The 24,824-nt window shown below is 36.5% G+C and overlaps 1 protein-coding gene across 2 annotated transcripts in view; it reads left to right on the forward strand.

The window, feature by feature from the left end:
- The window catches only part of stau2 (staufen double-stranded RNA binding protein 2), a 115,941-nt gene extending 94,641 nt beyond the window's left edge, over positions 1–21,300 (forward strand). The window contains exons 14-15 of one of the 2 annotated variants that reach the window (XM_042752183.1): positions 14,649–14,755; positions 20,093–21,300. In XM_042752183.1, coding sequence (XP_042608117.1) covers positions 14,649–14,755; positions 20,093–20,186 — 201 coding nt within the window. In that variant the 3' untranslated portion in view covers positions 20,187–21,300. The remainder of the gene's footprint in view (positions 1–14,648; positions 14,756–20,092) is intronic. The other variant, XM_042752184.1, reaches the window with a different exon arrangement.
- Positions 21,301–24,824: the final 3,524 nt, after the last annotated feature.

Below are 24,824 nucleotides of genomic sequence, written 5' to 3' on the forward strand. Positions count from 1 at the left end.
AACCTAAACTTTTGAACGGTAATGTCATTATTTAGTTTAAAGGTTGATTTAAAAAATGAACTTTAAAATGAGAGATACTCTCTCTTTGTTTCCCAAGGAAATACACAGACATTTCTGTAATTCACTCAGCATGCCGCAGTTAACATGATTGGATTTCCTATAAAATGCCATTATTTGCACACCTCCTCTTATGTAATCAGAGCCTCTGACATCAACGCTGAGGATCACATCACGAAAATACCACTATATTTCCTCAAACACCATGCGAACGCTCTGAAATACATATGCGTCGCTTAAACTAATAGTCCAATCAGGCACATGTTACACATTCATCAAGTCCACGGCACACGGGTCCAAATGTGCCAGGATTGGAAGTACGTCAGATCCCTCGAGTGGCCAGAACCTTTGATACAAGCAATCCAGAATGTATTGTTTTTTGTAAACACATCTCAATGATGAAACGTCCACTGATTGTGCCGCATGCTCTCCTGGCAACAAGGTCAAGTTTTTCCCCAACAAATTGGCCAACGTTTTGGGGGTGGAGGGCGATGCAGTCGTTTTTGTAATCAGCGTCAAGCGCCGTGTTTGCTGGGAACGCAGATGGAGAGGGGGCGTCCGGACCCTGCATGCTTGAGTAATGGGGAATCTTGCACGCCATCAGGGATGGGCCCTGCTCGTTACACCATCCATTAGAGCGTTTTATTGGTGCGTCCCGTTTGGATATGGAGTGGTTAAACCTTCCTCTGAGGCCGCTATGGGGGGTGTGGAATTGCGTATCGGGACGAAGGAGTGTAAAACGCTGTCTGACTGCAGACACTCTATGGTTACGGGATTCGGTTACATGCATACACACACATATGCACACCTTTTATCCCGTCCAGACAGTCTATCACTGTGAGAAAAAGATAGGTGATGTTATTGAGAGAGTTATGGCTTATACAAATATACTCAATATTTAAAGTCTGCATTAAATGAAAATTCACTGTTTACTAAATGCATTAAAGATGTTATTGTGAACATATATACATACATGCATGTTCCATAAAAAAAAAGAAAAGAAAAGAAAAGAAAAAAGTGTGGCTTAGTAATGTTTAATCAAAACGTCTGAAAATGCCAGACTCATTTAGTTCATTTAGTTTAAGCCCCGCCCCTTCATGCTCATGTGCATCTGCCTTGACTTTAGATTGCCCCGCCTACATCTCAACGTCCAATCATAGAACTGAGTCCCCGCTCTACATGTTTTCTTTTTCGATAATCTGCTTCACTCAAATGCATGATGCAATCCAGAAGAAAAAAAATTCAGGCCACTTCTGAACAACGTCATGACTTCGAGCAATTTTATGTCTGATACACTGTTTAACTGTCTCTAAAACACTTTTTTTTTTTTTTAAAAAAAAGAAAAAAAAAAGAAAATTTTGTCATAATTTACTCACCCTCATGTCATTTCAAACCTGTATGAGTTTCTTTCTTATGCTGAACATGAAAAAAGATTTTGAAGAATGCTGGTAATCAAACAGTTGATGGTCTCTATTGACTTCCATAGTATTTCTTTCCCTACTATTGAATCAGTGGAGGACCAAAAACAGTTCAATTAAATTTTTCAAAATATCTTCTTTTTGTGTAAGAAACTTACACAGGTTTGGAAGGAAATGAGTACAAAATTGTAATTTTTGGGTGAACTATCTGGGAAAAGGGTTTAATTGAATATGAAAAAAAATAAATAATAAAAAAAATTCCCTTTGCTATGCATTTTCCAAGCTTACAGCATTACAGAAGTAAAATTCTCTAACTAAAAATTAGTTTTCTCCATATGCGAAAATGATTTTGAATGATAACTTGTAAACCTTTAACAACTTTTGTTTCAAATCAAAGGTTGTAATGATATGATTCCCAGCTGGTTCGTGGCTTATAACGTCTAAACATTTTTTTTTAATCCCTGTGCGAAAGATACTTAAAAATACTTAAGGCCCCTCAAAAAGTGGGCGGGCTCTAATGCACTTTAGGGATTTTCACACTGCATTTAACCCTGGGTTATCATCGTTTGAAACACTACTTTTAACCCTGGGTAAAGGTACGTTTCACACTTGTAGTTTAGAAGCAGGGTTACCACCAGTTTTTACCCAAGGTTATGAAACCTGGCTTTTGAGGTGTTAAACCTTCACTGCAGTGCCAAACAAATAAAAACATTAACCCAGGGTTTAGGAATGTACAGTGTGAAACATCAGCTAATGAATACCCATGATTGTCTGTTAACCCCTGGGTAAAGTATAAACAATGTGAAACAAGGTGAAACAAACGTGAAACAAGGTAACCCAGGATTCTGTTTACCCAGGGTTAACTACTTCATGTGTGAAAAGCCCTTTGAGTATCACATTATTATATTAGTAACATGCTAACAAAGAAAACTCCAAAGAGTTCTTCTGCCGACAACAACATTGTTAAGTTGTTATGCTAGAGTCAAGCCGATTCTTTTGTAAGCTTCATGTGAGAAGCGCATAAGATGTTGCTGTCTATGTAGAGCGCTTCAAATTAGTCTTATTGAAGCAGCACACTTGGTTTTGGAGCTAATATATCGCACTTTTAAGACTTCAAGAAAACAATGAATGGCCTACAGTGAAGATGGGGGCTGCAATCTCAGTTTATTATTTATGCAAATGACAGGAAGTGATTACACGCCCCCACCAAACCACGGTTTCCTCACTGTTAAGCTTATGATATAAAGGTCTTTTCCACTAGGTATGCAGTGACATGACAGCTGCCTGCTGATAAGCTAACCTCCATTTGCATTTGCTTTGCTTTTTTTCCCGGTCTGGATATTTGTTATGATGAAATCTATAGATGGGAAGGAAAAGAAAGGACTGTGGAGGGAAACCCACCATATGCAGTTGTCTGATAGGCTGGGTCCTCGTGTCCACCCACAGTTTTCCATTTTGCTTTAGGCAACCCGTGTGGACCAGATTATAATATGTGTGATTATAATATGAGGGAGAGAGGTGATAAAAGATGCTCTGGGCAGAGAGGAAGGGAGAAATTCTTTTTCCATGGTGGCATCCCTCTATCATAGAAAGTTGAACTGTATGATGTCAGTGTAGTCACTAGTTTCATGATCCCATGTTTAATTGCAGCATTTCCACCGTGAATCATCATTTAAACATCAGAGTTTACTGCTTAAGTGTTCTCAAGACTATACCTATACAGACAAATTGTGACAGAAAAAGTAGTGAAGTGAGATGTGGTCACAACTTTATTGTATTGAAATTCAATTTGATGAATATTTACTACCGTTCATAAATTTGTGGTCAGTTAGATTTCTTAAAATATTTTTAAAAGCCGTCCTTATCCTCACCAAAGCTGCATTTTTATAAAAATCGTTAATACATAAAAACACTAATAGGTATTATATTTAATTATAATATTATTATTATTATTTAGTTATTTTAGGCTTCTTTGATGAAAAGAGTATTCAAAAGAATGGCATTTATTTCAAATATAATTTATTTTATGACATTATAAATGTTGATAGATAAATGGTCAATATAATGTGTCCTTGCTGGATATAAAGTATTGATTTCTTATTTAAAATCTGTACTGACCCTCAAACTTTTAAACAGTATTGTGTATATATATATATATATATATATATATATATATATATATATTAATCTCTAGAATATTTATCAAATACAAGCCATTGTACTTGCACTATATTGGTTTTTTTTTTTCTGATATGCATTTTTTAATTTCACACTTTGTTAATCTCTGAACTATGGTGGAGCGGGTTAGTGCAAGCGTTCTTTTTGATTAATAGTATGAATGTATGTATTTTATAGAGGTCTATATCTCATCAGATGTTGAGGTATGCGGTACCCTGCACCTCTCCCATGTGGTTTGTGTTGTGACATGGGAGGTGCCATCCACGGTGTCCGAATGACGAACAGATAAAGCAGCCCTCTCCGGCCCTAATAACGCATGACATGCTGCTGCATTTTGGGTCCTAATTTATGGCTTCCTATGTCAGCAGAGTCCTTCTCTCCAGGGAGGTTCAGGCAATTATTGACCTTGCATTCTGGACACGTTCCATGAGAAGGCAGAATCTGGAATTTTGATTACGGTACTCCGGGCCTGTGTGAATGCAGATGTCTCAGCCTTGTTTGCTACGTCCAGTGACAGGCAGGTGTGTTTAAAAGCATATTTAGTATTTCCCAAGAGTAAATACATTATGATCTCCAGTCTGGAAACTGTTCAGTTTAACATTGTGAAATTTGTAGCATAGGCCTGTATGTTGTGAAACATCGTTTAGATAGATTTTATCAGTACTAAAACAACATTTAGAGATGTTTACACATGCTACAAAAGAATTTATGCACTTTTATCTTTGAGTAGATTGGACCGCTTCCTTGTTGGCCCATTTTAGTGTTCTAAATAAATTTCACTTCAGATACTTTATTAATAAGATCTTTTCCAGATGATCAGCCCAGATGATTATTTATTTTATTGATGATCATTTTAGTTAAAGTACCAATCTACAATATCGCTTTCATTTGTATGTGCAAGTAGATATTAAACAATGCAAAAGTGGATATTGTAGAATGAAAAAGTTGTCAAAATTTAATTAAATTAAATAATAAAATTAAATAAAATACATTTTAATTTATTTTACTTATTTTTCTTGTCGTTTTTTATTTTTATTATTGCATTTTAACGGCATATTTATTTACACATATCTTTGCATATAGGAGAAATAACAGGAATATTATTTTAATAAATTTTTACAACATTTAACATCAACTAATACACACTTTAACATACAAAAAAATACAAATTAATATACTGTTACATAAACTCACAAAAAAAAATGTTTTAAAAAAAAAGTTTTTATTTTATTTTTATATTGAATAATTTTTTTTATATTTTCAGTTCTGTTTGGTTGAGTTCCACATTTTCAGTTTTAGTTTATTTTATATTTTATACTTTGCTTACACTAAACAATTTTTTGACAGCCTTATATATCTCCGCACAATCTTACTTAAACTAATATTTTAGTTTAGTTGAGTTAGTTTTGGAGTTTTAAAGCTGTATTTTAATTCAGTTTTCAATATATTTTTATATTGTATTTCATTTAATATATATATATATATACACTATATTTAGTTTGCGTTAACAATAACACTGGTTCCTAATGGTTCTTCACACTAACCCTCTTGTTCTTTTCTCACCTGTCTGATTAGATAACACTAAATCAACAATTGGTGTTGAGAGCATGTGTTCACGTGAAAGACAGTGTGAAACGCTAAGGGGGCACGGGGGCTTTTTATTTTAACGTTGCTCGCATAACAGGGAGCAGGTTTTATCTCTCCAAGCACTGAAAAAATTTAACGCTTCCACCCTGTGCAGAGCACGGCTGACATTTTTACAATTAGCTAGGAGCCCAGCAGACGCAAGTTTAGAATGTGTTGATGAGCGGCAATAAATTACGTGCGGATGTGCGGAGTGTTTCTCACTCGCCATTTTCACTGTTATTGCTTCAGCGACAGACAGAGAGGGTCTCTATCCTTGTCTTGTGTACTCATCTTTCTGATGCTCCTACAGAAGTGTCAGGAACAGTCTGGAAGCTGGATTTGATAATCGGCTGAAATTCCACATCTCCCTCCTATTGGTTTCTTCTTTATGTGTGATTTCACAGCCCATTGAGCCGAGGGCTCTGGTATGTCCTGCTTCCAGAGTGGCTCGTTTGGAATAGCGCTCATCTGCTCCTCATCTGATATCTGTCCTGTTCAGACTTTATGGATGTGAAATATAGGTGGTGTAGGACAGGGAGCGTCTCCTCTCCGGGCACTTTGGGCGCAGGACGGCAAGTTTCCAAATAAGAGGCAGGAATGTTACTGTGAGTTGTCTCTAGAGCTTTGATGTCTGAAGAACGGTGGGCTTTCTGTGGGATTCTCTTTCCATCGGCCTCTCACGTTACCATTGCACTCCGGAGGGCCGCTGGCAGAATGGATTTATATGCCCCTTTTTTTTCCCACTGTACAATAACCTACATGTACAGCAGATCTCTCATAAAGTGACTCTGCACATTTTAAAAGGATTGTTCACTTGAAAATGATAATTCTGTCATCATTTACTCACCCTCATGTCATTTCAAACTAGGACAGAAAAATTAATTTGTAAAGCCTAAAAAGGAACACAAAGTGGCCCATAAGATGATCCAAATGCCTTAAACTACTTGCAAGTAACAAATCATCCATACTTGTTTAGTGAACTGGATCAAACAACTCATTTGACTCTGAAGAATGATTCATTTATGAATTCAATAACACTGCTTCTCACAAAGCTTAAAGGGATAGTTCACCCAAAAATGAAAATTCTGTCATGTCGTTCCAAACCCGTAAAACCTTTGTTCATATTCAGAAAAAAAATAAAGATATAGACACAACGCAACTGACGCGTTCAAGGCTGACAAAGGTAGTAAGGACATCATTAAAACAGTCCATGCGACATTGTTCAACCGTGATGTTATGAAGCTACAAGAATGCTTTTTGTGCACAAAGAAAACAGAAAAAATGACTTCTTTCAACAATTTCTTCTCTTCCGTGTCAGTCTGCGACATGCATTCACGACAGTACAACGACATATGCGTGTACATTCCTCTGCTTGCAAACAAGGCATGTCACATTCATGTTCAATGTCAGAATGCGCATGTGTCGTGAAAGAGAAGAAATTGCTGAAAAAAGTCATTAATTTTGTTTTCTTTGCGCGCAAAAAGTATTCTCGTTGCGCTTGAACCACTGACGTCACATGGACTGTTTTAATGATGTCCTTACTATGTTTCTGAGCCTTGAATGTGTCAGTTGCATTGCTGTCTATGGAGGGTCAGAAAGCTCCCGGAGTTCATCAAAAATAACTTAATTTGTGTTCTGAAGATAAACGAAGGTCTTACAGGTTTGTAACGACATGAGGGTAAGTAATTAATGACAGAATTTACATTTTTGGGTGAACTTATCCCTTAAATAATGGCTTTAATTCTAAATATTAAAAAAGACATTTAGTCTGCTTTTATGTAATTTTGGGGTTCTTTTTGAAGCTTTGAAAGCTTCAATCACTATTCATTGTAATATGGAAAAGATCAACCAGCACATTCTTACATTTATCTCTTGTTTTCCACAAAAGGAAAGTCATATAGATTTAAGACACTCTATTTATTCAGATTTTAAAAGTCATAGAGATTTGAGTGACACAGGTGTTTTGAGATTATAGGCCCATTCCACCAAGAACAATAACTATAAAAACAACAACATTATATTGTTGGAATTATTTTCAGAAGTTTTATTTTGCTAATGAGTGATAAAAACATGGACAGCCAACTGCATCCATCTGACTTTAAAGAGCTTGAGCATAACTACATTCTGAGCGTTATCCTACATTGACATGGATGCAAACATAGTTATCTTTATAGTAATAATTCTTAGTGTAAACAGGCCTTATATGATGACAGAATTTTCATATTTCAGTGAACTATCCCTTTCAACCGCAATAAAGAGTTTTCCCTCCATCTCCCCCCCTTAGCGGCTGTAATAATTGTTTAGTCTAGGATGAGAAATGTCACAACCTCACCGCTGTGAGTCATCCATAAATTTTCATTCTTCCATGTAGCTCTGATCCTGTGGCATTAGCATTCTGACGAGAAAGCAGCTCTGACTCTTTTGATGTCAACAGCCTGTAAAGTTGTGTTATAAATAAAACAAAGAGCAGGATTTGTTTCCATTCACTCACACGAGCTTTGAGTGGCTCAGAAACCCATCTGTTGGACTGTCGGGAAAAGCCCACCGGTATGGAGGCTGAACCAGAGCGAAGGGGATTGTGTCTGTGTACACCTGCAGAGTGTTTGATTGCGTTTCAGATCGTGGGCCTGTTTATAGTGCTGCCAAAGACGCAGTGAGCGGTTCCTCGTCGTCAGTGGTTAATGGAGGACTAAATGGGCTGTGTCTTCAGCGGCATGTCTCATAGAGATGAGGTGGCAGAGAAAACAAATGATGAAATGGCGATCAAAGGCCAGCAGGGGGCCAGGACTGATGCTCTTGGAGTGGACCGTGGTTGAGCTTCAGTGGGAAGCTGGGAAAAACCCACTGGTCGACCAGATGAGAGCTTAAGCCTGGGCTTCATCTCTCCCCAGTAAAAACATGACTTGATCAGGTCTAATAACGTACAAGACTACGCCCATCTCACAAACGTTCCCTCTTGAACTGAATGTTCTCACATTCAAGAAAACTTATGCTCGCTGGAACTATGGCTTAGTGGTTGGAACAGAGAGATTAAGCCATGGTGCTCATGTGGGAAATACAAGTTTGAATCCCATATTATCAATAAAAAAGCCTCATTCACTAATTCACCAGAGAGTTGTACCACTATCATGCAATATTTCTTGATTACAAATTACGTGCAGTCCAGGCCTGGCTCCAGATTCAAATCACTGAGGGTGCTTCTTAATTTAGTGAGGGTGCTTTAACCTTAATATATAGGCTATATAAAGGTTTTAGTGCCATCCATTGCTAAGCTGTCATTCATCTTAGTACATCCCAATCTCACAAAGTTGCGTTATAATCAATGAAGTTCTCTTCACTGCACAATGAATCTCTTATTTATATTGCATCTACTAAACTTCGTTATAATGAGATTATTTGCATTATGCAAAAACTCTGGCGATTTGAGCGGTAAGTGGATTATTCAATGCCTCTGATTGGCTGTTGCATACAAGAAATCAACAGATATGTCTGTGATTGGTTATTGCTCAACGCTGCAAAACATGTTGAAATAGAAACAGATCTCCAAAGCGAAACCATAAAACACTGGATAGTCTGCCATATCTGAAACAAAATGCCATTATTACAGCTTTAACTGAGGGTGCTTAGCACTCTCTAGCACCACCGTAGAACCAAGCCTGCTGCAGTCCAACTTAACCAGATGTTCACTCATAGTGCTGCACATCAAGTTATAAATTGTCTTTTTTTTTTTTCTGCCAAACACTATTTCTTGCTATGCAAATAAGGTGTATTATAGAGTCACATCCCTAACACACTTAACCCTATAAAGCCATACTTTGATATATTTCATATGCAAATTTATAAGGTCTCTAGATTATCTACATGATCAAAACTTTGATGAAAAACCTGTAAGCAGTCTACTACATTCTGTCTACCCTTTGATTGGTTTACACTTGTTTTAGTAAGTAAAATATCTTTTAGAATATTTAAAAAAATGTCCTCCTTTAAAAATGTCTTTTTGTTGTGAAATCTTTAATGATTTTTATTAAGAAAATATAAGAAGAACTTTTGTATTGTTAGTAATATTCCAAGTTCAACACTTACTAGACTGAAACAACTTAGGTTTACTTCATTATCTATACATTATTATTATTATTATTATTTTAAATATTGTGTTAAAATGTGAGTATCAGATATGATGCATCAGACTTTTGAGGAATGTTTATTTTTACATTTCTCAATTCAATATCATTTCTAATTATAATATGTTTTGCCCCAAAATAAATAAATAGAGCTTTGATCATAAAACGAAGCATTTAACTACCATTATACTAAGACATTTTATTAGGAGATACAGAGTGACAACTGATGTTTATATGCATTTTAAGTAAGTAGCCTGCTAAACTGATCTCACTGATTTATATTACAAGCTGTAAAATCAGAATTTTACCTTACTTTTAAACCATAAAAATGTCAGAAACTGCCTCATATTGCATATTTTGCAATTATTGCTCAGATTTAGTCTCTAAATAAAAGAGCTCAATATTCTCCTAAATGTTATATGAGCTATTAAAGCCTGATATATCAAATAATATACAATTTTTTTATTTTTATATTTTGTCTAGAAGTCAAATATACTTATATTTCAGTTTATGTATTTCTTATGTCAGTATTTACAGGGTTATAATGCCATTTTTATTAAAAATGTACATTATATTTAATCATTTAGCAGACGCACAAATGAGGAACAATTTTGCCAACAATACTGAACAGTCTACAATATTAAATCCTATTAAGAATCATTCAGCGAATAGAGTGTTAAAACAACATTGTGCATGCAAATAAACAACTGCATAAGTTGACGCAATTCAATCTTAGTGAATCCCCCCCTCAGCGTCTTTAGTACAGGGACCGACTGAATGTAGTTAATGCTTGCTTTCTACGCTCCATGTCCATGAGTGATAGGCTGTCAGATTCTCTCTCCTTCAGCTTGAAGCCTTCCATGTTATCCTTGTTGGATGCCCCCCCTGTGAGAGCCAGGTCGATAGAGGTGCTTGGCCCTGTCGATCCATCACCCCCCTCTCTGTCCACAAATTGGCCTCAGCGGCATGGAGCTCATCTCTTGGGGAAAGCGCCACTGTTTAGCCAAGGCAGTGAAGGAAATGAAAATGCAATCAGGGAAACCATTAAAGCAGCTGAGAAAAATGACTCCTCACTGTCCTTTGACAAAGTCCTCCGTTCGTCTTCCTCCGCCGCCTTTTAGTCCGCTCTGATATATTTAGCTTTGACACATTCCACATTCCGCCTTTTTTCCGTTCGTTTGAATCCAGCGGTGAGCTGATGAATGCGTCCCGTAAAGTAGCGCATGTCGAGATTTATAGATTGAGCTTCGCTGAGTGGTGGCGTGTTATCTAAAGCAGGGGGAGTGATGTGGGGGTGTCACCTGGGGTCCCGGGACAGCACTACATCTGATCTGAGGTTCTCAACGACAGAGATTGACCACTTCCAGGTTGGGGGGCTAGACTAAACATATTTCAGCCCGTCAGTGATTCGGCCTATCTCATTAGAAAAATAATGATGTAATTGACTGTTGTTACAATAGATAGTCAGATATTTATCTTTGAGCCCTCTGTTTTGATGATGGGCGGCCAGGGCTTTATCACAAGCCTGTCTCCCCCGGCTTGATTCATGGTCTTTGTCTGGCAGCGCAAAAGCAGATGCTGCTTATTTACTCAGAGACTGTAATGGCACACACACACAACACCACCGGTAATTACCCTTTTGATTGCAATTTATTGGCCACAGGAGAGGATGAGTTATACGCTTTGTACCGTAGAGGCATCTGCATCTGAATCCATCAAAAGTCCAAGCTTACGTTTACATCTCAAGCCTCATTTTTACCAGAAATGTGTTAGATGGCTTAGAACATGAGGCTTTTTAAATGTCAGAGAGAATTTAGTCGCGAAGAACATTTTTGATTCAATTTAGAGACATGTTTTGGTTTTGATTTATTAGGCACTTTGAATTTACATTTTGGGATGGTGTCGTTTTCATTCCCCCTCCATTAGTTTCCATACCGTGCATATGTTCCCTGAAGTAAATTAAACGCATATTGAGGATTAAGTTGGGCTACGGATGATTTATTTGGCATTCAGGAAGTCGTTTTGGTGCTTGCTCTTTCATTGCAGTCCTGAGAACCGTGCGTTTACCGGGAAAACTCAGAATGCCTTTAAATTATCATCTGGAATATTGAACAATTTCCTGGCTGAATAATGTCCTCCTTATTGAGCCTTATACACGCTTATCATCAATCACCAAAACAAATTAAATTTAACCCTGATTTATTACCGCTCCAAACGCCTCTGGGAATTTACACACAACAGACTACAGTATGTTCCATTATAGATAAGAGTTCGTTTTCCAAAGATTTCCTGACTTGATAAGACATTCCACACGTAAAATCCTCAAAAAGGGTTTCATAAATAGATGAATATGTGTGGTGTACAGCAGTGGCCGTGATAAAATGACTTTTCACCGTTCGCAGTGTTTTGACTGTCATCCCCGCAGATGTGATGGCATAAACTCACTAACGTGGCTCGTTGTCGTGTTCTGCACCCATTTCCTGTGCTTTGGCCAGCTCAACTCCATTTTCACATTAGCACATGATGGACCATTCTTTAAGATGTTAAGTCAGAGTCTGGGTTTTTGTCAAGGTTCTGTAAGGTGATTGGATTTGTTTCAGGCCTGTCCTTTTTATTGACTGTGAGGCTTTCCGACTGTTAGCAATGAGCCATTTAAGACACTGAAAAGTGTATGGAGATCAACACTGCAGAAAAGCAGACATTTTTAAGCAAAACATAAAAAAAATATATAAAATAAGTAAGATTTATACAACACTATTGTTCAAAGGTTTGTTTTTGTTTTTAAGGAAATTAATACTTTTACACATCAACAATGGATTTATCAAAAGGGACAGCCCTCTCCATACAAACAATTTTTATTTTAAATAAATAGAAATAAACTATATTAATCACTGAATCCTAAAAAAAAAATGCCATAGTTTCCACAAAAATATTAAGCAGCACAGCTGTTTTCAGCATTGATAGTAATCGATAAGAAATGTTTCTTGAGCAGCAAATCAGCATATTAGAATAATTTCTGATGGATCATGTGACACTGAAAACTGGAGTAATGATGCTGAAAATGCAGCTTTGCATCACATGAATAAATTACATTTTTAATATATTGCAAAAAAAAAAAAATGTAGAGAGATAAGCCCCGTTCACACCAGGAACGATAACTATAAAGATAACGATATTAGCATCCACACCAGCGAACGATATCATCAGTTTATTCTAAGTGCACACGCGTCTGCCGCTTTAAATTTTCGAGCCTGGTATAGCAGGATGGATTCTGATTGGCTGTCAGTGTTTGTATCATTCATCAGCTAGAAAAAAAAAGTTCTGGGAGTGATTCCAATGAAACCGTCCCTAACTCACTATAACTTCATAAGCCTGGTGTGTACTCTGCTATTCTTTAATATAGAGAACGATTTTTCTAACTGTATCTTTATCATTATCTTTACAGTTATCGCCCTTGGTGTGAACGGGGCTTTAGTCATTTATCGAGTTATTTTAAGCTGTAAAAATATTTCACAGTATTTCTGTTTTCTGTATTTTCATCACTCAAATGCAGTCTTGATGTGTGCATCTAAGATCACATGATATTTGATGCATAGCACTTATCAAAGTCAGTTCTCTCTGAGATGCATACAACAGGGTGCCTGAGACAATTAGCTGGCGTTATATGATCCGGCCAAATACTGATTAATCGGGGAGAGGAATGCACACACATCTGTGTGTGTGTGCTGTCCACGCCTCTCGTGAGTGGGCTGGGGTGCTGGGGGGTTTGGGTTCAGAGGGAATAGGCTGTCAGCTGTGAGAAATATGTCATGGTTGTTGTGTCCCATGCAGGACATCTGGTGCTCATTGGCAGGATGCTGGAGAGAGCATCAGCCCCGACAACCAGGTGGATCTGCCAATTCTCAACCCGCTTCTGTCACTGCGAGGGTCTCCTCACAACACACTCACTATTCTTGTTTGTTGCTCTGCATCCCTCTAGAGCCATGACTCTCAGACTTAGTCATTTTATTTGGTCCTGCTGAAAGGGCTTCAGGGATTGTGACAGACATGTTCTATAAGACTTCCTAACGTCCGGTCGAGGAGAGCAGCATCTGCCTGTAACATCTGACTGCCAACTCACATACTGTACAGTCCTGCAGGACAAACTTCCTTTTTAGATATGGTGCATTTAAGGCCTGTGTGCCCTTAACGGGGTCGGGCAAAACTCTGTTAACTGCATGCAAAAATAAGAAGGCTTCATTTACCATTCATGTTGGAATTTGGATTTACTTGACCATCCCATACAGGAAGTTGAGTGGAAATGACAGGAAGCAAAATGCACTAAACTGTAATTGAAATGCTGTCTCACAAGAGAGGAATTTCGTTAAGTCTAACCATTGGGACAAACCGTTAAAAATTACATTAATAATATTGATTTCTTATTCTGTTTTATATTCACTGTACTCTTTTAGCTTATAAGACATTTCCAGTGTTATTATTAACCAAAACAAAAACTATTCATTATCTATCTATCTATCTATCTATCTATCTATCTATCTATCTATCTATCTATCTGTCTATCTGTCTATCTGTCCGTCCGTCCGTCTCTCTCTCTCTCTCTCTCTCTCTCTCTCTCTCTCTCTCTCTCTCTCTCTCTCTCTCTCTCTCTCTATATATATATATATATATGAAATACAAATCAAACATGTATAAGTGGCATTTAAATAAAATTATGCTTAAGGATGATTTCTATTAAAAATTAAACGTTTTATTTTAGAAAAATTTAACTGATTACAATTACATTTCGGTTATTATTATATTTCCCATAAGTTCAAAATTCCTTTGATGTTAGTTTACAAGTTTGTAAACTTTGTGGTTTAGTCGAAGTCTCTCCTTGGCTGTTCTGCCTGTGGACTTTCCAGAGCAAAACAGGATATCAGTTACACCTGCGTTATCAGATGTTATTATTTCAGCACACTGTGTCCGCACACTTGATTTATTGCTCATTTTTTGCATATCGGCTCATAACGTGGCCGATTGGCAGCATAAACCCACTCATTGGCCGGAGGAAATGCAAGCCTGAAAACATTGACCTATTAACATTAGATAAACGTTAGATAAACACAGAGCTGGAAGGAGCAAAACAAAACAGAGGGAGCAGAAAGCGTCCTGTCAGTCTCGGGTTTCTGATAGGAAGTGTTATTTAAAAAGCAGCTGATGTGGGTTATGTTGTCTCACTCAAAGCCATCTGTTTCCTTACCTCACACAGGCTGCTCTTAGTGCCTTGAAACAGCTGTCAGAACAAGGACTGGACCCGGTGGATGGACCAATCAAGGTAGAAAATGGATCATGTGACATGTATGTACAAACGGAGCCGTAAGTATGCCACAACACCTCCATTTTAGAAAAGATCACATATGTAAATAACTCCCAACCAGAAGAAATCAGTTATGTTTCAGTGATGTTATATCTAAATGACAAAAGCACTCAGAGGCAATCTGGGTAGCCATTGCCTTTTATATAAACTGTTAGGAGATTCTCAAGATGATTTAATGAAATGGACATGATTTATACTTTTTTCCATTTAAATATTTACAGATCATCATGTTAGCGGCCTTGAAATGCTTCCCATGTGTTGTTCCAAGCAGAGTTAGCTTAATTTAAGCCAATATATTGGCCCGATTCTTGCATAAACCAGAATTAATTCAATGTTTTGAATGCTGTCCTAAAATTTATGATGAAATATCAGTTCATTACATAAGTAAATAACAGTTTATTTAAAAACAACTGCCACAGTACGAGTATACAGCGCTGGTTTAATGATTGATTGATTGAGCTCATTGTTACAGGTTGTGTAAGCGGGTGGGGAACACAAAATAAAATGAATCAGCTTTGCTAATGAATATTTGACGATTTGACAGTCATAATTGATTTGCATAAGGGAATACCTTATGCACCAGTTTTACCGTCATCATTTTATGTAACCAGGTACACTGTTGTTTCTCTGCACTGCAGCTCAACAAAACAAAACTCTTAAAAGGTGGAGGGGAACTTATAAAGACACGTATGATGGTTGCTTTTTACCTGAATATTCAAAATAATAAAGGCCTTTAAAGGGATAGTTCACCCAAAAATGTAATTAATTTGTCATTAATTACTCCCCCTTATGTCGTTCATCTTCTGAACTCAAATTAAGATATTTTTTTTGAAATCCAAGAGTTTTCTGACCCTGCATAGACAGCAACACAACTACCACTTTAAAGGCCCAGAAAGGTAGTAAGGACATTAAAATAGTCCATGTGACATCAGTGGTTCAACCATAATTTTACAAAGCTACTAGAATCCTTCTTGTGCGCAAAGATTCAACAATTCTTCTCCCCCGAGTTACCATCTTTCGCCATTATCGAAAGTACCACAACGCACTTGCATAAGGTCACATGGACTATTTTAATAATGTCCTTTCTACCTTTCTGGGCCTTTAAAGTGGTAGTTGTGTTGCTGTCTATGCAGGGTCAGAAAACTCTCGGATTTCAAAACAAATATCTTAATTTGTGTTCCGTAGATGAACAAAGGTCTTATGCTGTGTTCACACCAAACGTGAATAGAGCGTCTGGCGCGAATGATTTCAATGTTAAGTCAATGTAAAGACGCATCTGGTGGTCTCGCGGCGCGAATGAGGCGTTTAGCGTGGCGCGGTAGACGCGAATTCGCCTCATTCGCGCGTCTAGTTCACGCGAATGACGCAAATTGAGCATCTGGCGCGTTACGTGCAAATGTGCGTTTTGTGCATTTATGTGTTTGACGCGAATTCGCATCTGACGCCCGAGTTGAAAAATGTGAACTTTGGCTTAAATTCGCGCCGCGTTAACCAATCAGGAGCCTGCTCAGGAGTCACTCATTCAACATGGAGGAACGACTGATCTTTTCAGTGAGCAGTCACCCGGAGCTATATGACACAAGTTCATATTTCTATAGAGACAGGAATAAAAAGGAACTCGTTTGGAAGAGTCTGTTGTAAATACACATTTAACTTTTGAGTCACGTACATGTTTATTGACCCGCGGCCTTCCCGCCGTTTTTTACAACTATTTTCCCCCTAATATAGCAACTTTTCGCTAACAAGATAATGTGTTTATTCAGAGGACGTGTGCAGGAAAAAGTGGAAAAGCCTCGAATGCTCGATCAACATCAGCCATCTTGCAAACAGACAAACGCCTAGCACTTGCCCCTCCCACAAGAAGCGGATTTCGCTCTAGACGCGCGAATGCATTCAAAATGTTCAAGCGGCAAACTAGACGCGGTAGACACGAATTTGACGCTCTATTCGCGTTTGGTGTGAACGCAGCATTACAGGTTTGGAACGACATAAGGGTAAGTAATTAATGACAGAATTTTAATTTTTTGGGACAAACTCACCATTTAAAAGTATTTTATAGTATTTTAGTCCCAGGAGAACAGACCAAAAAAATTAGCATATGACAGTAAATGAAACAGTGTTACTCACCAGTTGGCCAGTAACTTATTTTTTTAATTAATTCTAAACAATGCCTAATTAGACAATATGGTATAGCGCAATTATCAAATTGCAAATACTCCTAGTAAATTGTATAAAGATGTAATCTGATGTACAGTGTTGTGATCTTTTCTCATGATAAAACTGTTTTCAGTGTCTCTGAGCAGTTCACAGTAAATTTAGTTCTGCACGAACTCCATATCTGCAAGCAATGTGAGTTTGAGTCGCTTCTAACATGCGTTTGAAACTGCGACGCACGCCAAACATGCTTTATAAATCTGCAGTCAATAAAAGAGAAGCATTTCAAAAGAGAAGTTTCCCTGCGGTTTTCCACAAAAATAAAAACTTTTTATTTAAAATTGTGTCATTAATCACTTACCCCCATGTCGTTCCAAACCTGTAAAAGCTATGTTCGACTTCAGAACACAATTTAAGATATTTTGGATGAAAATCGGGAGGCTTGAGACTGTCCCATAGACTGCCAAACAAATAACAGTGTCAAGGTCCATAAAAGGTATGAAAGTTTTCATCAGAATACCCCATCTGCCATCAGACATGCAATCTGGGTTATATGAAGTGACGGGAACACTTTTTGTAAGCGAAGAAAACAAAAATAATGAATTTATTCAATAATTCCTTTGTCAACGATCTTCTCTGTGTCTCTCCATATCACAGTATGCTGCGTATGCGCTGTTTCTACGTGTATTTAGCTTTGATTTGAAATAAAACATTGTATCCTTGTGGCGCGGATGATACAGAAGAGCACATACAGCATACGGTGATATGGAGAGACACAGAGGAGACTGTTGACAAAGGGAATTATTGAAAAAAATCTTTATTTTTGTTTTCTTCGCTTACAAAAAGTGTTCCCATCACTTCATATAACCCAGATTGCAGATGGAGTATTGTGAAGACGACTTTCATACCTTTTATGGACTTTGACACTGTATTTTATTTGGCAGTCTATGGGACAGTCACAGGCCTCCAGGTTTTCATCCAAAATATCTTAAATTGTGTTCTGAAGTCGAATGGAGCTTTCACGGGTTTTGAACGACATGGGGGTAAAGTGATTAATGACAAAATTTTAATTTTGGGGTGGAGTATCCCTTTAACGTTTGAAAGCAAAGAAAGATTTATAGTGGTTTTTTGTTTGAAAGCAAAGAAAAGAATAACCCTAAATATTGGTATTATAATTGTACTGTTGTTAAATAATAATATAGTTAAAATATGATTATGAAATATTTTAGTTAAATAGTATTAAAGTGATATTTATTTATTGTTTTTTTTTAAATTAAATTTTATTTTTTGATTTAATAATGATAATAATAATAAATATATTTTAATAGTAATAATATTAATTAAAATTAGACAAGTTTCTCCAATTTCTTCTGCCTGTTTTTTAATGAAATAATGCTAAAACTGTTTCATGGCCGGTAAAACAAAAAAAAAATTCAAGCCAGGTAATGGCAAAATGTTATTTTTAGACTCTGGTTGTATCAATATTTTTGGCCAATCAGATGCTCTCCAGAATGAAAACGTTCCTTCGCCTAATCTGATTATTATTATTTTTTTTTTTAAGTAGAAAGTCACAGTTAACTACAGCCTTTTGGAAAATATGAGCCATTCGAGATTTCTCCAAACTTCCTGTTTCAGTTGAAAACATGTCAACACAGAAAAGAGAACTACTTGTCAGAAAAAAAAACTACTCATTCTAATTGTATTGCTACTTCTTGTGTAATTGCCACCTTAAGATGAATCACTTATGTTCATTTTTGGATAAAAACATCCGCTAAATGAATAAATGTAATCAACAAGCCATTTTATGTGGTCTTTAGTTAGTACACATTGCTCTCTGTCTCTCTCTCTCTCTCTCTCTCTCACACACACACACACACACACGCACAGTATAATAAATATCAGTGACAGGTGGACCTCCTTTCTGATTTTGCAGAGGCAGACAAGATTTGTCCTTTAAATGTCAACATCTGAAACCTATCAGCTCACTCCACTTAATCACTAAAAGGATTACACACACACGCACGCGCACACACACACACACACACACACTGGCTGAGCTTATCACTTTCACAGAAACACACGCACACAATATGGATTTTCCTGCAGTGGAAACCCTCTCGCCACTCCACTCTGTGTCTTTGCATGATCTTTATCCTCCTGTAATCAGAGGGGTTGCTGTGGGAAAAATGAATCTCTGTCATATCCGTGATGAACAGAGCGCTGGAGAATGAAATATGAGAATGGAAATGATAGACACACCAGAACGGAAATCTCACCAACCCATTCAAGAATATTTTCATAGTAGGTGTGCCGTAGGAAAAGGTTAAAGAAATGTTTATTTACAGTGGCTTCAGCTTCTCAGTGCAGTCATGATGTAGAACAGAACAAAGAGGAGAAACTCCCCTGTTCAACAGCCCGTATAGGTCACAGTGAAAGGGGCTGATGGGAAGCAAATACTTCAGTAAAAATCATTAAGATCTGTACATCACTGCATTACTTTATATAATTTATATACACATCACTGTTTAAAAGTTTATTTGTTTATAAAACAAATGTTTTCTATTTTAATAAATTTTAAAATGCATTTACTTCTGTGATGCAAAGCTGAATTGTCAGTCTTCATTGAATCACGATTCTTCAGAAATCATTCTAATATGCAGATTTTGTGTTCAAGAAACATTTTATGTTTATTATAAATAGCAATCCACAAATTAATTGTGATTAAATGTTCTTTACTATCACTTTTGATCAATTTAATGCATGCTTGCAAAAAATTTTTTTTGAACAGTAGAGATTATTATTAAATAATAATTGATAACATAATTTTATAGGTATTGATAGAACCACACAACCTATTTCTTAATCAATTATTCTTATTTTTTATTATTTGTATTTTTATTATAGGTTTTATGTAAAAATTGGTATTTTTATATTTTAAATGTATATTATTTTGTATTATTTACTTTTTTATGTTTGTATTATATTATTATATGTATTATTATTTATATATAATGTTTATATATGTATAATATATATAAAATAAGTATATTATATACCCGCTTTATATATATATATATATATATATATATATATGATATTATATTATTGTTACTTTATTTATTTATTTTTTAATGCAGTGGTGGATCATAATTAATCTTCGTTTGTACCTGTTTGTCTTGCAGACAAGCGAAACGTCTAGCCGAGCGGATGGACAGCAAACCGACTAACTCAGGCACCACTGCTCAGGACAGCAAGGATTCAAAGGCCGTCGTCTAGGAGCTGAACCCACCCTTACGCCCCGTCCCCCCGAAAGCCCCCACGACCGCCGCTGCATCCTTCTACACGTGTCAACATGCAATATGGTGGATGTGTCCCATGATATGAAATGACAAAAAATACATTCTTTGAGTCTATGTGAAGACAACACTATTTTAACACAACATTTATTTACTCTAGAGTTAACTAAAAAGAACAAGCAAGTGAACTTAAAAAATGATAAAAATGTAATGCATGGTAATGTTTGAAAATTAAGGGAAATTTCTCCATTTGATAGATGTTTGAATATTATTTTCACCTAGCCTCCAAGTGATATGGACTTAAACAGGCTTATGTCATGCTATTAGTATACAAAACAAAACAACAAAAAAAATTATTGGGGAAAACAAAGTTGTGTATCTTATTTGGGGGGTTATTATTATTTTCCTTTTCTCTTTAATCTATGAATAATAATGCTTGAGTATTTAAAGATTAACCAATGCCAGTACTGTGAAGTCGTAGTTGTTGTCTTCATATATAGTCACCCAGCTTACCTTGTATGCTGACATAAAGCATTCATCTATCTATATGGATGTATATGACTTTGTAGAATATCCTACACAGAGGAAAAGAAAAACATATACTACGAGTGCAAACCAATGGATAAAACTGATGCTAGAGGTCAACAGCACAAGATCACCTACGATACAGCTGATCCATAGTATCCAGATGAAAAAACAACCCTCTTGCCTTCTATAACGTTCCTTGAAATAGAATTTCTTCTTGACAGAAACACAAGAGGCCCTGAATAGTGATCTACATGTACGCCTCTTTAGTCCTGTTTGATGATTGTTTTCTTCTGCCTTCAGTTTTGTCCAGCACATCTACACCTATGTTGTGTGTTGTATTGACTTGATACATCAACTGAGTGCTTTTAAGGACTGCATTCTGGAGAAAAGAGAGACTGTGATCAATAGAGACTTGCTATCTTTTCAAAACGATCGAGTCGTAGAACAGTTACTGAAGCTGGTAACTCACTGGAAGAGCGTTTTTCTCTCCCTGAAGATATACAGTGTAATAACAGACTTGTCAGTTTACTTAAAATGCAGTAAAATCACATCAGTTCATGTTGAAACTATTGGTGTCTGTTGTCTTCTTTCCCATTTCTTTCCCAAATTTCTAAATATTTCCAGGTTTAAACCTGTATGAGTTTGTTTCTTGTGTTGAACACAAAAGAATATATTTTGAAGCTTGTTGGTAACCAAACAGTTGACGGTAGCCATTGACTCCCATAGTATTTTTTCCCCCACACTATGGAAGAACACACTCATACATGTTAAGAACATGAGTAAATGATGACAGAATTTTCATTTTTAAGTGAACTCTCTCTTTAAGATCACAACCATGTTTTCATATTTTCTTGCCAACACATGGGTGTGAATTAAAAACCACAGGCAGTTTGCTCAAGCATATGGCATAGTGCTGTGTCATACCTAAAGGGACTTTAAGGCTTAGCAACACATGAACGGTCATCCGTGAGTCCTTTAGCCGTTGCGACACAGCAGTCTAAAAATAGCTCCATGCTATGAGTCCATTCAGTATCACCAAGGAAACAGTCATTCATTTATAGTTAGAGGAATGAATGATCACTGCCATACAAGACCAAGCTCACCAATTGGAAAAACAAGTCTGTTACTAAACGTGTGTTCACATTAAGCAAAATTTCACTGAAATCTGCAAGAATGAATCTTTGCCCTCGTAATTTAGAAAATATAGCACTCAGAAAATTAGCAAATGTATTTGCAATGCCCTAAAGACTCCCAGAACACCAACAGCAAACGAACAGCAACATGCTAAAGAACACTATAACAACAGTAATGCGGTAAAAAAACAGTACATCTTAGCAAAACAATAGTAAATGTGCTAAAAACTCTTAGAACAACTTAGCAAATACAAAATTGCTGAAAAAAATGTTCAGAACACCTTAACAAATGTTGTTTAGCAGTTTTAGGCATATAGTATACTTATCAAATTTACAGCAAAATATTTAAAAAAAAACTCTGATGACCTTAGCATATGTTTAACAACCCCTTAACACCTTAGCATGCTAAATTCGCAGTGTGCTAAATAAGAATTGCAACATGCTAAAAACACTTAACAACACCTTAAAAGAATAGGCTAGCAATGTGCTAAAACACCTTATAGCAAGGTGCTAAAAACACTCAAAACACCTTAGCAAGTATACAGCCACCCACTTAACAGCACTTGTTATCAAATGTGTAGCATGCTAAAAAAAAATTAAGCATTAGCAAATGTTTAGCCTAAAAAAAAACTGAGAACACCTCAGCAGATGCAATATGCTAAACTCGCAACACCTTAGCAAAAGACTAGCAAAGCGCTAAAAACAAATACTAGAGCAATAGCAATGCATTAAAATGACTCAGACCATCTTATCAATAGGCTATGTGCTATTTATTGATTACCATTTGTATGACCACAGTTTTACTAAAAATACCATGGTAAACTATGGGTAATCTGTGGTTACCATAGTTTAACTAAAGTAACTGTGGTTTTTGGTTTTATTTGTAGTTAAACCATGGTTCATTTTCATTAGAACACTTTTGTAACTGTATAGTAAGGTGCTAAATGACTCAGACTACCTTAACAATAACAGTGTGATAAAAACCAGTCAGAACACAGTAAGCAAGTGTGTGGCAATACCTAGGTAACCACTCATTTCTTAAGAAACGAAACTTTCTTTTTGATTACAGGTACCTGTGCTGGATTGACTGAAAGAGTGTCCTATGTCAGGTAATAAAGAGACAGATCAATCTCACTGTCTTGTACATCAGTGTGAGGGACTTGGTATTTATTACTGTCAGTTATAGGTATCTGCAATTACTGTGGAATTCAGATTGGGGAAGAAGGAACTCAGTATGAAGGCTGATGGATTGACTTCTTTGTAAATGACCTCTTTCTCCCATTTGTTAAATATATTCACATACCTATAAGCATTTAGCATGTTACTATTAGTTTTATGTGCCAGTATCCCTGATATACCTTGCAACAAGATCATTTTTACCTTAAATGAATAACTGTGGATCATCCTTCAAGTGTGGAAAGCTACTAAAATCGCCAGTGACAATTGCTCTGTCCTGTTTGACTCATATAATGCTGTCAACTGTGGTCTTTTTTGCTATAGGGAAACAAAGTTTATTGATTTTTTTCCACCAGAATTAAGTGTTATCAACCTTTTACAGCTAAATTAGTGCTTATGTTACTCTGCTGAGTGAAAGGGAAAAGAAATCCTGTATGGGCAAGGGAAGCATTTCATCTTGTGTTTTCAAAGTTATGAATTTCTGGCACTATGAAGCTTAGTTATTTTCTTAGTGGGGAGTTGCTTCAGTTGACTGATCCTATCTCAACAATTACCATAGCTGCAGGAGTTTTGATGAGTCAATATTTCTTTGTTTCTGTATTACACTAATGTCTTAGTATGGACCATCAGTCAGGCCAGTTAGCCTGACTCAAACACCTCCACTCCTGGCTACTGACGTCAGTTGTTTTGAGACCAGTGCTTTACAGCACTTGAGAACCATTGGCTGCCCAAAGAGCTGTATGTCTGGAGTGCCTGTTGCTATGGGTTTGTGAATGACTGACCTATGATAAGGCTGCAAGATTTATAAAATGGCAACATTTCCTAGTTCAGTGGTCTAGATATAATTATAATCTCAGTTGTGTTATCTATCAATTACAAAATGGGGACAAGACATTAATGTAGGCGTTTTTTTTTTTTTTTTTTTAGGGGTATATACTATTATACTTAATTATTATTATGTTTGCCAGTCCCAAACTGGTTTTACTACAATTCAACAAAATGATAATAGATCAAAATGATAACTCTTCTGCTCACCAAGGCTGCATGGTTTTATCAAAAATACAATAATATTGTGAAATATTATTACCATTGAAAATAATTTTTTTTCTATTTTAATTCATTTTAAAATGTAATTCCTGTGATGGCAAATCTGAATTTTCAGCAGCTAATTACTCCAGATCCTTCAGAAATTAATTTTTTAAGATAAAAAAATAATTTTATTCAGCAAAGACGTGTTAAACTGATCGAAAACAACAATGCAAATTAAATGCAAAAATACATTCTGCTTACGTGGACCCTATGAAAACAAAAAATGAGTAAACTGTGCAAAACCTGCATATGCACAGATTTAATCTTATAGAGTATGTGTACGCTAAAATTCACGCCAATGTTCAATTCTTGCGGCTGGCCATTTTCATGTAAAGGATTTAGATGTTGACTGGTGCTCTATTATATGTTAATGGTATTAATTATGTTGCACTCACCAAATGGCGATCTGAAACCATTCAGCTGTGCACAATTTCAAGATAATTAGTGATTTACCACACGTATGCATTGTGAAATGATCCTAAGATCAAATGTAGGACAGTTTCTACGTAACATTTCCTAAATGAGGCCCCATCGTGTTCAGAATGGCACGCCCTCTTATTCACTCAACATTTACTAGGACATGGGTTTCTGAAAAAATACTAGCCTACACCCACTCAGCATGTAATAGGTCTGTGTTTGGAAAATAACTGTAAGCAATTCACTGTTTTTTTGACATTGCTAACCTTTCTTAC

This window comes from Cyprinus carpio, chromosome B24 (genome assembly GCF_018340385.1).
Source record: "Cyprinus carpio isolate SPL01 chromosome B24, ASM1834038v1, whole genome shotgun sequence".
Classification (NCBI taxonomy): domain Eukaryota; kingdom Metazoa; phylum Chordata; class Actinopteri; order Cypriniformes; family Cyprinidae; genus Cyprinus; species Cyprinus carpio.